At 36.4% G+C, this 17,524-nt stretch overlaps 1 protein-coding gene across 3 annotated transcripts in view; it reads left to right on the top strand.

Annotated features, from left to right (window-relative positions):
* The window catches only part of LOC106867594 (dol-P-Man:Man(7)GlcNAc(2)-PP-Dol alpha-1,6-mannosyltransferase), a 98,633-nt gene that overhangs the window by 70,588 nt on the left and 10,521 nt on the right, over positions 1–17,524 (top strand). For all 3 annotated transcript variants that reach the window (XM_089353876.1, XM_089353878.1, XM_089353877.1), the window contains 5 exons: positions 2,463–2,636; positions 4,410–4,604; positions 6,871–6,974; positions 8,413–8,639; positions 15,120–15,289. In XM_089353876.1, the coding sequence (XP_089210002.1) occupies positions 2,463–2,636; positions 4,410–4,604; positions 6,871–6,974; positions 8,413–8,639; positions 15,120–15,289 (870 nt within the window). The remainder of the gene's footprint in view (positions 1–2,462; positions 2,637–4,409; positions 4,605–6,870; positions 6,975–8,412; positions 8,640–15,119; positions 15,290–17,524) is intronic.

The raw sequence follows: 17,524 nt of genomic DNA, 5'->3' as shown, positions 1-17,524 counted from the left end.
GGGGAAAGAAAGCAACCATTTTAAAAAGATAGCAACAGACTGTAGCAATTCACCACATTCCAGAAGCTACTTTGAACATAATGCAAAATGGTGCATCAACATTTACTGCCCAATCTGATAGAATTCTGGCAGAACTGTGTACTAACAGACCGCCAGCAATTGCTTCATCACAAATTGCCGTCCTACCTCCTGTGAAAAGGAATTACCCTGCTATGTATAATCAGGGCAGCGCAAAAAGTTGTTTTGCACAAGCATTTCTATAGCCAATTAGACAGATGAAATTTACGTACGCTTAATAATGTTACGCAAAACAGCCTTCAGACTTTCCCTATTAATTTCATCGTCTTTTGAATTATGAACATATTTACATCATTAGGGATTTTTCGTTGTAAGGCTTTCTTTTTTAGTTGATTTTCACCTAGCAAGATTTATCGTAGATGGCGTAATAAGTCACACCCGGACAACGTCGGGTTATACTGCTAGTATATATATATATAAAATAAAAGACACCATTTCGAGCGTGGCCATTGCCAGTATTGCCTGACTGGCCTTCGTGCAGGTGACACGTAAAAGCACCTACTACACTCTCTGAGTGGTTGGCGTTAGGAAGGGCATCCAGCTGTAGAAACTCTGCCAAATTTAGATTGGAGCCTGGTGTTGCCATCCGGTTTCACCAGTCCTCAGTCAAATCGTCCAACCCATGCTAGCATGGAAAGCGGACGTTAAACGATGATGATGATGATGATGATGATGAATATAATATAGGATAAAATCTTTATAAGAATTTATCAAGTAGTCAGCGTGAAAAAACCCCATAAGGAAAAAAACTCATTGTTTTTTTCCCATAAATAAATATAATTTATATAAGGGCATTAACTATATAGTAATGCCTCACACTTAGAGGGACTAAATAAGTCAAAAACTACCAAAAAATAAGCAACATATTTACCGAAAGCGAGGAAATGCAGCTTTCAAAATTAATCTCTTAAAAACATTTAACTTAACGGTAAACCACTGGTTTCTCAATCAATACAGCAAAACTGTGAAGTAAGCTGCATCTTTTGTTCATCAGTACACGTATGGTCGAGACACATAAAAATAAACAAGAATCAACATACCACGATGTACCCAACATAGTACGATGACTTCTGTCCATCATTATATATCCGTGAAAGAGATTAGAATTTATCTGGTTGCATCTCAGTAACATGTGCTTATACAGAATAATATTCAGCACTGAATATATTCCAATTATTTATAATATAATATAGGATAAAATCTTTATAAGAATTTATCAAGTAGTCAGCGTGAAAAAACCCCATAAGGAAAAAAACTCATTGTTTTTTTCCCATAAATATATATAATTTATATAAGGGCATTAACTATATAGTAATGCCTCACGCTTAGAGGGACTAAATAAGTCAAAAACTACCAAAAAATAAGCAAAATAAGCTGCATTTCCTCGCTTTCGGTAAATATGTTGCTTATTTTTTGGTAGTTTTTGACTTATTTAGTCCCTCTAAGCGTGAGGCATTAATGCCATTATATAAATTATATATATTTATGGGAAAAAAACAATGAGTTTTTTTCCTTATGGGGTTTTTTCAGGCTGACTACTTGATAAATTCTTATAAAGATTTTATCCTATATTATATTATAAATAATTGGAATATATTCAGTGCTGAATATTATTCTGTATAAGCACATGTTACTGAGATGCAACCGGATAAATTCTAATCTCTTTCACGGATATATAATGATGGACAGAAGTCATCGTACTATGTTGGGTACATCGTGGTATGTTGATTCTTGTTTATTTTTATGTGTCTCGACCATACGTGTACTGATGACCAAAAGATGCAGCTTACTTCACAGTTTTGCTGTATTGATTGAGAAACCAGTGGTTTACCGTTAAGTTAAATGTTTTTAAGAGATTAATTTTGAAAGCTGCATTTCCTCGCTTTCGGTAAATATGTTGCTTATTTTTTGGTAGTTTTTTAAAATTGTGTCTGTGTTTGTCCCCCCAACATCACTTTGACAACCAATGCTGGTGTGTTTACATCCCCGCAACTTAGCAGTTCAGCGAAAGAGACCAATAGAATAAGTACTAGGCTTATAAAAATTAAGTCCTGGGGTCGATTTGCTCAACTAAAAGGCGGTGCTCTAGCATGGCCACAGTCAAATGACTGAAACAAGTAAAAGAGTAAAAGAGTATATATATATATGATGGGCTTCTTTCAGTTTCTGTCTACCAGATCAATTCATGAGACTTTGCTGGGCCCAAGGCTATAGTAGAAGACACATGTCCAAGTGGGACTGAACCATGGACCATGTGGCTGGGAAGCAAGCTTCTTACCATACAACCATGCCTGTGCCTATTTTGACTTTTGTACAGTATTTTATGTTATAATATTGTATATTAATACAATTTTAATACATATATTTATACATTTTTTTTCCAGTTCGATACTGCTTGGGGCTCTATGTATTATGGTCATTCCGCAAGTTCCAAGAAGCTGTTCGCAAGCGGTTTGGTTCTAACACCAAATTCTGGCTATATTTGCTTACAATGACCCAATTTCATTTTGTATTCTATATGACTCGACCTCTCCCCAACATAATGGCCCTTGGGCTCGGTAAGTTAATTCTTATATTTAACATTAACTCTTCCAATACAACATACCCATACAACATGCATATATATTTCATACATCCTTCTGAGCACAGTGTTAATTTTTATTACTTACTGCACAACCTCCTCTTGTTTATATTTCTTTAGTACTTTATATCAATATAGATGTTGACTAGCCTTAGATGTAAAATCTGGCTTCCCTATCACATGGCTCCAGTTTTAGTCCCACTGCATAGTACCTTGGGCAAGTGACTTCTACTATAGCCTTGTGAGTAGATTTGGTTGACAGGATTGCAATAGAGACTTTGGTTAGTGCAATGTGGAGCTAATGAATGAAGGTCTATTTTGTTGGCTGTGTAAATGTGCGTTTTACTATCTCCTTGCTTTGACTTTTGCATGACAGCCATAAATGAAGGTCTACTTTGTTGGCTGTGTAAATGTGCGTTTTACTATCTCCTTATAATAACTGAAGCACACTTGCAAACATTTAACTGAAATATTCATTGCCAGACATAAAGATATTAGGTGTTAGTTATTCATAATGAACAGCATAAATGTTTGCTGACTGGGAGTGAGACAAATTGCTCTGAAATTACAGAAATTAAAGCTATTTGTGTGACATGCGGTTGGCTCAAAAATATACAAAGTCAACTGTGCAAATCTCTGTTGTGACAGAGGTCCTTGACTGTTTTCTCTTGGCCATTTGAGCTCTAAGGTATATACCAAATGGTTTTTTTAGGAGACCAGAAAATAAATTCTAGAATGTCTGAGAAAACCATGTCACATCACAGCTTCATGTACAATGATGTGACATGGATATAATGTACAAATGAGGGAGCCTCTATGTAGTTAGAGAACCTGCTATAAGTAGCTGCCAAATTTCCCACAAATCACAGATACCATGATGGTGACACTCATTTATGGCTGTCATGCAAAAGTCAAAGCAAGGAGATAGTAAAACGCACAAATACACAAACTATATATATATATATATATATATATATATATATATATATATATATGTATATATATGTGTGTGTGTGTATATGTTTGTGTATGTGTGCGTTTTACTATCTCCTTGCTTTGACTTTTGCATGACAGCCGTAAGCTTGTGTCATCATCATGATATCTGTGATTTGTGGGAAATTTGGCAGCTACTTATAGCAGGTTCTCTGACTACATAGAGGCTCCCTCATTTGTACATTATAAGCTTTGTTGAGAAAGTAGTTAATAATGAAGATAGCTAATATTACTACAAACTTCTGTTTTTTAAAAAGTACTTCAATGAGAAAGTATTTAATATTAAATAACAGTTTTATTAGAAGTGCCAATTGAAGTATTAACGTACTCAGTGTTTTAGGAGGATTTGAAGTAATATTTAAGTCTCAAAAGTCAATATTTCATCAACTTGGTCATTCAACTAACCTATTTTTTTATCATGTTTTAAATAATTTCTCTTAATATTCAAAATAAGCTAAGGTGGTGAGCTGGCAGAATTGTTAGCATACTAGACAAAATGCTTAGCAATATTTCATCCATCTTTACATTCTGAGTTCAAATTCTGTCGAGGTTGAATTTGTCTTTCATCCCTCTTGGGGTCAATAAAATAAGTACCAGTTGAGCACTGAGGTCGATGTAATCTACTTAGCTCCCTCTCCCCAAATTACTGGCTTGTGCCAAATGAAATCAGTATTCAAAATAAAATAAATTATTGGGAAAACAAAACAAAATAAAAGAAAACCACTTAACAATGAAATCTGTTTATTTTTCATTATAGTATTATTAGCATTGCAATCATGGTTATTTGGAAGACATAAATCGTTTCTATGGTTTGCTGGAACTGCAATTATTATATTTCGCTCTGATGTCAGCTTGCTGCTTGGAATTTACCTGCTCATGGATCTTGTCACACGTAGACTTAGTCTTAAAAATGCTGTTGCTATAATTATTTTTGCTGGTGGCATTATTTTAGGTAAGTCTCTCTGAAAATCATTTTACAAAATTGTGTGTGTGTGCACATGTGTGTATGTGTGCGTGTATAATATATATGTATACATACATGATGACCAGAGAACAATCATGTAAAGTTGAGAACAATCATGTAATGTGTGACCAACTGACCAAGTTTAGACATTTCCTAATTCATGAAGATGTTTTATACTTGAAATTTGACTTGAACCGCTTTGCTAATTCTGTTGCAATTTGCTTCAGATTTTCTTCAGATACAGTTTTTCAAAGCTCAATGTCGACAGAACTTTCAGATCAAGGGGAATATGTGAGAGAAAAATTTCGTGAGTGAAACTGACCAGACCATCATTGACATGCTCAAACCCTTAAAACTTCACTTCCATAAAGAGAATGATTGTTCCTTACTACTTCCAGTGCTGAAGGGCCATTTTTGAATTCATGCAGCTTGCAGTGTCTGATATGGATCTAATCTAAACTCATTTTAAAATACAAGTATCAATACAAGTTTCACCACTATAGTATAAAGTAATTTGCAAATAAAGAAAAGAACATTAATTGAAAAAAATTAATGTTTATTTTGTCATAAGTATTGAAAAAGTACCCACAAAGTAATCATGTCAAAAATGCAACAAGACTTTCTTTCCAGCCTAATCATCATCATCATCGTTTAACGTCCGCTTTCCATGCTAGCATGGGGTGGACGATTTGACTGAGGACTGGTGAAACCAGATGGCTACACCGGCTCCAATCTGATTTGGCAGTGTTTCCACAGCTGGATGCCCTTCCTAACGCCAACCACTCAGAGAGTGTAGTGGGTGCTTTTACGTGTCACCCGCACGAAGGCCAGTCAGGCGGCACTGGCAACGGCCACGCTCATCTCGCTCGAGAAACCTCATGTGTCACCCGCACAAGAGCCAGTCCAGGGGCACCAGCAACGATCTCGCTCGAAAATCCTTCAACAACCCCACACAAGAGCCAGTCCAGGGGCACCGGCAACGATCTCACTCGAAGAAATTTCATGTGTCACCAGCACAAGAGCCAGTCCAGGGGCACTGGCAACGATCTCGCTTGAATAACCACATGTGTCGCCCGCACAAGAGCCAGCCCAGGGGCACCGGCAACGATCCCGCTCGGAAAGATTTCATGTGTCGCCCTCACATGAGCCAATCCAGTGGCACTGGCAATGATCCCGCTCGAAAGATTTCATGTGTCGCTCGCACATGAGCCAGTCCAGGCGCACTGGCAACGATCCCGTCCCGCTCAAAACATTTCATGTGTCACCCGCACAAGAGCCAGTCCAGGGGCACTGGCACAATCTCGCTCGAAAGATTTCATGTGTCGCCCGCACATGAGCCAGTCCAGGGGCACCGGCAACGATCTCGCTCGAAAAACCTCATACATATATATATATATATATATATATATATATGTATAAAGAGAGAAAAGGATAAAGAGACCAATGGCAAAGTTAGAAATATATCCATAAAATATATTTCTAACTTTGCCATTGGTCTCTTTATCCTTTTCTTTCTTTGTACATACACACGCTAATACACGACCTATGTTATATTCCCCACTCATGTTTATACAACGAAAGGGGCAAAACTAGCCGGTATACAGCACTTTCTCAGTATTACCTGTATCTTTGGGTTTGGTTGAATCCAATACCCTTCATAACCTTATATATATATATATATATATATATATATATATATATATATATATATATATATATACACACACACACAGAGGTTGAATCTCTTAAATCTGGCAACCTTGGAACTTGGCCATTGCTGAAACACATAAAAATGTCTGCAAAGAGAAAATTTTCATAAATCATTCACAGTTGTCGATTCAAGCCCATAATACTCACATGATGTCTTTACGGATGGATGTTCTTTTATCTAATATCTTCAGAGGCCCACGCTTTTCAAGTATAGATTATGATATATGTTTACATTTACATCATCATTTGCATCTCTTAGTCTCTTGGTTGACATTCTGAAGAGTTAAAATACAGTGAAATAAAAATTGAATAGACTCTTATTACCAAAATATTTTGGCTTTGGTAATTAGAGTTTGACAGCTTAGTGCTTCTAACAGCACTTCCCTGGTGACAAATCAACAAACTAATGCTGAAGATCCTAAATATGCCTGAGTTCTGGATTTAAGAGGGCCATTACGTGTGTGTGTGTGTGTGTGAGTGTACATGTATGCAAGCACACGTACAACAATATGTCTTATGTGGTTTAATTTCTTTTTCTTTAAAGGTGCAACTGTATTGATAGATTCTTTCTTTTGGCAACGTTGGCTCTGGCCTGAAGCAGAAGTTTTCTGGTTCAATACAATTAAAAACAAAAGTTCTCAGTGGGGTGTATCCTTTAAATATGCTTTATATTCATCTATGTTTTTTTTTAATTTACTTTGATTTATATTTCTAAACCATCAGAATTTTTGCTTTTGGTATTTTTTAAATCATCAAATGTACCTTTCTAGAATATTTAAAGTATTTAACCTAAAGTTAAGACAAGAATATTGCTTATAACTTCCATTTACAGGTTTCATATGATGTTCAGTTATATATGATATCTGTTTATATATCTTGTGTCTAACATATCATCATTACCCCTCCCTCACTGGCACAATATCATTGCCACGACCATGATGACGACTATCCAACTATCCAATCCATCATCATCATCATCATCATCATCATTGTTTCACAGCCTGTTTTCTTTGCTGGCATGAGATAGATAGGATTCGACATTTTACCACTCATTGCAGTTCTCTATCAACTGGCACACTCAAAGTAACAAAGAATCCTGTCCATCTTCGATACACTAGAGAGGTCGTCGCTAACAAGACTAAAGAGGTTCTTATACGTTGCATCATACTTCTGTCTGTATCCAATTTTATTCATACTCAGTGGGAATGAAAAGCAAACTCAATTGGTTGTCAAGAGAGGCAACCAAGATGACTTAAAATACCTCAACACTTTTGTGACTGATGCACCAATATTTTGCCATCCTATGCTAACACACACACACACACACACACACCACACACACACACACACACACACCACACACACACACACAGTTGAAGAAATTGACCTAGGACTTATTTTTTGTAAGCCTAGTACTTATTCTATTGTTCTCCTTTGCTGAACTGCTAAGTTACAGGGATGTAAACACACCAACATTGGTTGTCAAACTATGAGGGGAGGACAAACATAGACACAAAGGCACACACATAAATATATATAAATATATATATATGTATGTATGTATATGTGTGTGTGGTGTGTGTGTGTGTGTATGTATGTATGTATGTATGTATGTATGTATGTATGTATATATATATATATACATACACAACAGGCTTCTTTCAGTTTCTGTCTACCAAATCTACTCACAATGCTTTGGTCAGTCCAGGGCTACAGTAGAAGACATTTACCAAAGGTGTCATGCAGTAGAACTGAACTTGGAACCATGTGGTTGGGAAGCAAGCTTCTTACCACACAGCCATGCCTATGTTCCCACTTTTTTTTCTTTTTATAAAACCATCCAATCATACCAGTCTTGGCACCACAAATATTAAACTATTTGGAAATCAAGTCAGTGAGAGTGCTTTCTATGTTACATCATATTATGTAGTACTAGTTACAATGAGTTTGCAAAAATGCTGGATGATCATGGCTGGAATGCCTTTGATTATAGTTTTGCTTTATCAGGCCTGACTGGAAACTAAACAAAATGTGTTTTAAAAACCAACTAAATTTCTATTGATATCTTTTCCTTTACAATTTCAAGACATCTCCTTTTCTGTGGTATTTTTACTCAGCATTACCAAGGTCACTTGGTTTAACAGCATTCCTTTTTCCACTTGGATTATACTTCTGTCCATCTGTAAGAGGATTGGTAATTCCAGCCATTGTCTATGTTATGCTTTATTCATTCCTGCCTCACAAAGAACTTCGATTTATTATCTATGTGTTTCCGCTACTGAATTTGGCTGCTGCTGCTTTCATCAACAAAATGTAAGCTGACATTTCCATTTATGTTCCTTGTTTTTTTTTCCCCTGTCTTACATATTGAAATTAGTTTTAAATTTTTATGTTTATATTTCTTACTTCTTTACATACTCATTCCCTCTGCCTCCTCTAATTCATTTATTTTCCCTTTCTTTTGCATGCATGCACATGCATGTGCACATACATGCGCATGTGCACACACACACACACACACACCTGTATTGACAGATGTGCACTCACTGATCAGTAATGAAGTCACATCCATCAACATATGCACACAGCCATCTACCCACATGCACAAGATTGGACTCCTGCTCAGAATCGAACTGAAGGTCGGAGACTCAGCACATCAGGAAGATACTTTTACTCATGACACATTTGTTTTACTTAATCTATAGTCATTTGTTATCTGTTACAAATACTCTGAATATCTGATTTTGGAAAGTTTTTTTTCTTAAGGCACAAGTTTCGTTAAAGTTTCTTTTTTTTATGGAAAAATTAACTGTTGCCCTTATATTCAAGTCTTCCCTCACCATATCATTGATGTTGTCTAAGGGAAAAGCAATGTTGATAAAAGTTGTCATTGTAGGGCTGGAGCAGATACCTTAAGGTATCATGTCTGATGTTCTAACAATTCTACCCTGGATGGTATATTCTTTATTGATTCCAAAGGATGAAAGGCAAAGTTAACTTTCGTGGGATTTGAAATAAGACAATTGGAACAGATATTGCAAGGTTGTTCTAGCTGATGCTCTAATGACTATGTCAGTTCACCTCCTATCATAATTTTATCAACATAGGCTTAGATGTGGCTGTGTGGTAAGAAGTTTGCTTTCCAACCATGTGGTTCTGGGTTCACTCCCACTGTATGGCACCTTGGACAAGTGTCTTCTACTATAGCCTTCTAACCAGAGCCTTGTGAGTGGATTTGGTAGATGGAAACTGAAGGAAGCCTGTTGTGTGTGTATATATATGTATATATATATATATATATATATATATATATATATATATATATATATATATATATGCAGGGTGCAGTGAATATATTGTCATCTAAATTAAGCAAAATGAAAATAACACTGACATCTCGTATTAACAACTTGTTTAAGTTGGTGAATGCTGCTATAATCCTTGTCTTCAGTTCATCTTTGTTGTTACAAGGAGTTTTGTTGGTCTCTCGCTCAACTGTGCCTCACACATAATAATCAAGGGGGTTACAGGCTGGGGAGTTAGGTGGCCAGATTTTAGGGGTGGTGTGGTTGCAGAAATCATCTGACAGCCATGACTGGGATCTCCTGCTTGTGTGGCATGGTACAGAGTCCTTTTGCCAGACATAGAGTCTTCCAGCAGTCACCCTCTTGACCTAGGGCAGCACTACTTCCTCCAGGCACTTGATGTAGGCCTCCATGTTGAGTCTGACGTCGTGTGGGAAGATGTATGGAGGCATAACATTGCCATCACTAGTGATCACTCCAAACACTGTGATGTTGACTGGATGTTTGAGTTTTATAACTCTTGGTACATGTTTTAGGGACATGGAAAGCCAACGGTTGTTCTGTGTGTTCACCATCTGTTCATATTGGAGTTTCCAGCGTGAATGCCAAGCAGTACAGCATGTCGTTCCCAAATTTCTAGCAGAGTGAATTCTGTTATGGTGTTTTTTTTCTCACAGATGGTGCCCAACTGACCCTACTATACTGTGTAGTTGACAAAATCAAAAACAATGTGCTTGTGCGAAATTGAAAATATAAAATGGTGACAATTTACCCATCGCACCCTGTATGTGTGTGTATGTATATATATATATATATATATATATATATATATATATATATATATATATATATATATATATATATATATATATATATATATATATATATGTATGTATGTATGTATACTTTAGTTAAAATATGTTTGTGATATATTTCAAATTCTAAAGGAGAAAAAAGAATTTCTCTCTCATGGTAAAAATGTTAAAAACACCATATATGTTCAATACTGCCACTTACCAGATTCCCAGACATGTTTCTAACTCTTTAACTGTCACCAATGGGAAATGCTGAAGAGAAGCAATTCTGGACAGACTTAATTAAAGCCGTAACTTTACCTAGAACTCAATCAACAACACTGAATGAGTTGTGCCACTAGACTGCCAAGTTGAAACAATTACAGCAATATCAGTGTCAAGCAGTGTTTAGGCATAAGCAAACTTTAGGTTAGTTAAAATATGTTTGTGACATATATTAACTTCTAAAGGCAAATTCACTGCAGTTACTTATGGTGAAAAGGTGTAAAACACCATATCTATCCAGTGCTACTCCTGCTGGATTCCCAGACATGTTTCTAGGTCTTTGGTCATTATCACTGGGAAATACGAAAGAGAGGCAACTCTGAACAGACTTAATTAAAGCTGTAGCTTTAACTAAAACATAGTCAATAACAAAGACTGAGTTGTGCCATTAGACTGAGCTGTGCCAACAACATTGCCTGAATTGCACAATTAGACCATTCTGTTTTATGGTAAAAAGGTGTGATGCAACTCAGTCAATGTTGTTGACTGTGTTAAAGCTACAGTTGTAATTAAGTTTGTGCAGAGTTGCTTCTCTTTGGTATTTCCTATTGATAACAGCTAATGAGTTAGATATGCATCTGGGAATCTGGCAGGTATGGTGTTTTTACATCTTTTTTACCATGGGAGAGAATTTTTTCTCCACAGTAATTGCAGTGAATTTGCCTTTAGAAGTTGAAATGTCACAAACATATTTTAACTAACCTAAAGTTTGTTTATGCCTAAACACTGCTTCGGGCTGATACTATTGTAATATGTGTGTGTATGTGTGTGCATGTGTGCAGGCATGTGTGTGTTTGTGTCTGCCCCCCACTACTGTTTGACAGCTGGTGTTGGTGTGTTTACATCCCTGTAACTTTGTGCTTTGGCAAAAGCGATCCAATAGAATAAGTATCAGGCAATCTTTTGGGATGGAATATATAAAAGTAGGATCAGAGGTGTTAGGTCTTAAGAGGAGACAGCACCGAGACTGGTTTGATTCCAATGATATGGTGATAAATGAGCTTTTAGCAACAAAGAGATCCACTCATGAAAAGCTTCTTGACCCAAACATAAAGAACAAAGTGCAATTAGAAAAGTTGTACAAGTCTCAGAAAGCAAATTTGCAAAAAGAACTCAGGTGGCTTAAAGACACTTGGTGGAGAAGTCTGAGGAAGTACAGGCGGCCTATGACAGGAAAGACATTAAAAGTTTCTATAGTTTATTGTGGCAAGCTTTTGGTCCCCAATCTTCATCATATGTTCCCTTGAAGTCAAAAGATGGAAATGAAGTTATTGAAGATTCTCCTAGAATAATGAATAGATGGAGAGAACACTTTGCAGATCTTTTTCCACAATCCAAACATGGATATGATAAACAACATTCTGCAAAGAGAGAGCAACACACAAATGATACACCTTCCATTTAAGAAATAAACCCGGCATTATATAAATTGAAATCAGGTAAAGCTTCTGGATTGGATGGTATTCCAGTTGAAATTCTGAAAGCAGGTGGGGATCATATTTCATCTGAAATTCATAACCTGATAACTTGAGTTTTGAATGAATCTTCTGTGCCAAAGGAATAGATAAATGGCGTTCTAATCTCTATATACAAGGGTAAGGGACTAAAAGCAGTGTGTGGTAATTCTAGAGAGATAACTCTCCTGGCACATACTGAGAAGATACTTTCAAGGATCATGTTAGATCATCTCGTTGAGAATGTATGTCTACATGTGATTCCTGAAGAACAGTGTAGTCTCAAACCTGAGCAAGGAACAGTGGACATGATATTTTCTGCAAGGCAGGTTCAGGAGAAATACTTAGAGGAACAAATATCACTATACCAGCTCTTCATAGATTTAACTAAGGCATTTGACATGGTAAACAGGGAGACACTGTGGATTGTTTTGTGTAAACTTGGTTGTCCAACACATTTTGTGGGCATCTTTAAGGAACTACACAGAAACATGAAGGCTCAGTTAATTGTTAATGGTGAGCTATCTCATGAATTTTTGGTGGACAATGCTGTCAAACAGGGAGATATTGCTTCCCCTACATTCTTCTCTATTTATTTTGCTGCATTGCTTTGGTATGCTTTCAAGGATTGCAATGGGAATCGGAATTAGATTTTGGACTTCTGGTTGCACTTTTAATCTGACCCAGTTTAACTGCAGAGCAAAGACTTTTCAAAAACACTTGTAAGAGAATTACTTTACACTGATGGTGCTGATTTGTTGTCACACTCAGAGGGGGACATGCAACATATAATGGACATATTTTCCACTGCATGTGTACATTTTGGACTCAAAATTAGTCTTAGGAAAACCAAAGCAGTATTTACTCTTGTGCAAGGACAAATATATTCTGAACCAAACATTTTTTTGTGTGAATAGAACAAGGTTAGAAGTCACTGACACCTTTGTTTACCTTGGAAGCACACCTTCAAGAGATGGTGGTCTTGATGTAGAGATATACTATCAAATAGGGAAGGGAAGTGTTGCATTTGGAAAGTTCAAAAAGTGAGTATGGGCAGGTAGAGGTATTTCTCTGCAGACAAAAATCAATGTCTATAGAACGTGTGCATTGACTGCACTTCTTTATTTGAGTGAGACGTAGACCACTTCCGGGCATCATATGAAAATACTGGAAAGATTTCATCAAAAGTGTTTCAGATGTATCTTGGGAGTCAAATGGGAATGTTTCATGCCAGAAGTTTTGTGCATGGCATGTTGTAACTCAGTTGAACAACATGTTATCTTGGTTCAAATGAGATGGGCTGGACATGTTATTAGAATGAAAGATAAGCAATCGCTAAAGCGTCTTTTTTATGGTGAGCTCAACTCTGGTAAGTGACCACAACATAAGCCGAGGAAAAGGTACAAAGACTGTGAAGGAAAACCTGAAGAAATAAGATATGAACAAAAGTGATTGAGAAATTGATGTTCTGGATTGGAACAAGTAGAGAGGTGCTGCTAAGACTGGTTGCAACACCTGGGAGAAAAAGGTGATTCAGCACTCTGAACTTAAAAGGGACTGTTGCAAAGGAACAATTGGAACTGAAATCAATAGTGAACATTGGATATGTATTATGTGTGATAGTGTTCTGTTGTCAAAAGCAGGATATGTGAATCATATGAAGGCACATGAAAATTGAAATGCTCAGCTTGGTAATAATCTTGGATCCAACTACCTCTTATGACTTGTGTCATATATCACAAAACTTGTAAGACAATATCTGGACTTAAAAGACTTCTGTGAGTTCACAAAAACATTCCTTCAGAATCGGATGTAGAAGAAACTTGAATAATATCTATTGTGTTTTAAACCCTGTCAGTCATCAACGGAGGGATTGTGCTGTGTGATGTGTGTGTTGATGGGATGGCTATCATCTGTCAAGATGAAGCAATCATTATATATGTGTGTGTGTGTATACACGTATATGTATGTATATGTATGCATGTATATATCTATATATATACAAACACATATGTGTATATATATATATATATATATATATATATATATATATATATATATATATGTGTGTGTGTGTGTGTGTCGATATATACACACACACCTTTACTCCCACCCCCCAAATTGCTGGCCTTGTGCTAAAATTTGAAACCAATAATAAGATAAGGATAGTAGATTGACAGAATCGTTAGTGTCAGAAATTTTTTACTTTCTGATTTCAAGAGAAAAAAATTATGAGGCACTTAATTAACTACAAACCCCATTGAATTGTAGCCAATATTATCAACTTAACTTTTCATCCTTTTTTTGATGGTGGTGGTGGTGGGATGTCAATAAAATAAGTACCACTTGCACACTGGGGTCGATTTAATCGACTTGACCCCTCCCTCAAACCTGCTGGCCTTGTGCCAAAATTTGAAACCAATTAGAAATCAAAATTAAGGTTAAGGGGGGATAACTCATAGTTAACGTTGTGATGATTTTTTTTTTCTCCTGTTATCCTTTTTACCAGCTTTAATTTCTTCCCCACTTTCTCTCTTACACTCGTACTTCGTGTCACTAACATTTTTCTTTTGCTTCCTTTCTACCTTTTGCAATCTACAACACACACACACACACACACACACACACACACACACACACACACACACACACACACACACACACACACACACACACACACGCGCACGCGTACACACATCTTTTGCAAAAATGGCTGATAGAGACTTCGAAGTTTCTGTCTGCTAGGTGCGCGCATGCGGGTGCGCGTATGTATGTATTTATGTATGTATGCATGTCCATTGATCATGGGAGGTAAACAACAGCAAACCTGTATGGCTTTGTTAAATGTATATTTAAATGATTCTATTGAATATTCATACAAGTCTTTCTCTTTTTTTTTCTCTCTCTCTCTCATGTACATAATATCTAATATGAAGTTTATATTTTATACATCAGATGGAGGAACAGAAAGAAGTCAGTGATGTATCGTGTGTTTTCTGCAGGCATTGTTCTTCATTTATTAGTCAATTCTGCTTTTACCTGTGGTTTTCTATATTTGTCATATAAAAATTATCCAGGAGGTTATGCCATTGATAAATTACACAATCTAGAAGATCCTACATCAGGTAAACTGTTTTATTATCATTCTATACACAAAGGTGGCGAGCTGGCAGAATTGTTAGCTTGCCGAGAAAAATACTTAACAGTGCTTAATCTATCTTTGTGCTCTGAGTTCACTTGCTGCGTAGCTCAACTTTGCTTTCATCCTTTTGTGGTCAATAAAATAAGTACCTGTTGAAAACTAGAGCCAATGTCATTGACGTATCCCCACCCCTGTAATGTGCCCAAATTTGAAATTATTATTATTCTATACACATACATGACTGTTTTAGGCCATTGTTGGAGCTGCAACCTGGTTTGTTGTTGGAATCATAAAATGATCTGCAATTTGTTAATGCCTTAGCCTAACTTTTGGTTTGATTAAAAATAAGGTTTTTCATTTTCATGTAGTATTGTTATAACTTTTAAGAAACCAAAAAGAGCCTCTGCTGGGTTTTGTTTCAGCCATTTAGTATTCAGTTTTCCAAACTGTGTAGGGTCACATACATCTGCAAATGTAAACAATAATCTGACTAAAGTGACTTCCAACACATGATATATCTAACTATACACAACTAATTCTGACAGTAAACTGATCTTGTGTTTGATTGTTTATCTGATCAAATTATTGGTATGTATTTTGAAAGTGCCAGCACCACGAAAAAATCAGCCCGTGCTGGTGCCATGTAAACAGCACCCAGCACACTCTGTAAAGTGGTTGGCATTAAGAAGGGCATCCAGCCATAGAAACCATGCCAAAACAGACAATTGGAGCCCGGACAGCTCTCTGGCTGGTTAGCTCTAGTCAAACCATTCAGCTCATGACAGCATGGAAAACAGACATTAAATGATGATGATTTGAAGTATTGAAAAAGACTCATGCAGAATGTAAAGATAAATTAATCTTTGCTGAAAAGGACTTCATAACTGGTAACTACTTTATAAACAATGGGTTATACAGCCAAATTCCAATGCTTTTAGAAGTTTTTATATCTCAGAGTTTCAAAATATGTTTATAATTTTGTGAGCTATTAACCTTATCTTCAGAGTGAAGTTTTTTTTACCCTTTTATTAGTTTCAGTTATCACCCATGCTGGGGCACCATTTTCAAGAACTTTAGTTGATTATAATGGCAGAGTTGTTAGAACATCACACTGACTGCCTTGTGGCTTTTTCAACAGGTTATCTGTATTCTGAGTTCAAACTGTGCCCAGATCAACTTCACCTTCCTTCCTTCCTTCCTTCCTTCCTTCCTTCCTTCCTTCCTTCCTTCCTTCCTTCCTTCCTTCCTTTCTTTCTTTCTTTCTTTCTTTCTTTCTTTCTTTCTTTCTTTCTTTCTTTCTTTCTTTCTTTCTTTCTTTCTTTCTTTTTAACTTGTTTAGCAAATGCTTTGCACAGATTGAATGGTTCTCTTGTCACATCTGACATAAACTGACTCCTCCACATTATATACAACTTGTATGCACAACTCTTCTGATGGTGTATTCTGAAACCTTGAGGTCCTTTGCAATGGCTCTGATTGACTTACTGGGGTTTTATCGATTATTTTTTGGACATTTTGTCCGAAGTTATGTGTTCTGATGTTATCAGGACTCTGTGCATGTATTTTGCATTTAGCTTCTGATGTTGGATCCCCATCAGCAGCTTCCAGCTCCTTTCGTGCTTTGACAAAATATGACTGGGCAACTTTCAGGAAGTCCACTATACTGCACTTTTAAGGCAACGATTACAGTGTGCATTTTCATTTGCTGAGTCAACCTGATGTCTGACGTTATTTATTTGAAAAATAAGAAATAAAAAAAGTTAAAAGAAACTTAGAGCTCTATATATACATACTCACTCCCAACACACAGATGTATGTGCACCGACAGTTCATGGTATGTATTCAGTAATTCATTATTCTAAAATCCAAATTTTATAAAGGTGTCATTTTTTTTTCAGGGGGCACAACTCAGGTCAACTTAGTAGTTCTTGCTACAAAAGTACATTAATAAAAATCATAAACATTGCAGATTCTGCCGACTGGAATTATTTATAGAAATCTTTTGACAAATAAGACAATTTTTGGTTGCATTTAATTAATTTTGTTTAGGAAACGAAAATTCTTGTACGATTACTCGTATTAGCCTCTGCACCGTCTTTTGACTTGCTATAAATAGTAGCCAACTCACCCCTGTTTCATATTTCTGTGTCCTAAAAATAGAAGGGCTCATTGCATAATGCAATTTTTGATACACTACGCCTGGAAAATAAAAGAAGGT

The sequence above is a fragment of the Octopus bimaculoides genome, chromosome 6, assembly GCF_046866305.1.
Source record: "Octopus bimaculoides isolate indiv1 chromosome 6, ASM4686630v1, whole genome shotgun sequence".
Classification (NCBI taxonomy): Eukaryota; Metazoa; Mollusca; class Cephalopoda; order Octopoda; family Octopodidae; genus Octopus; species Octopus bimaculoides.
This window is presented reverse-complemented; position numbering and strand designations above follow the sequence as displayed.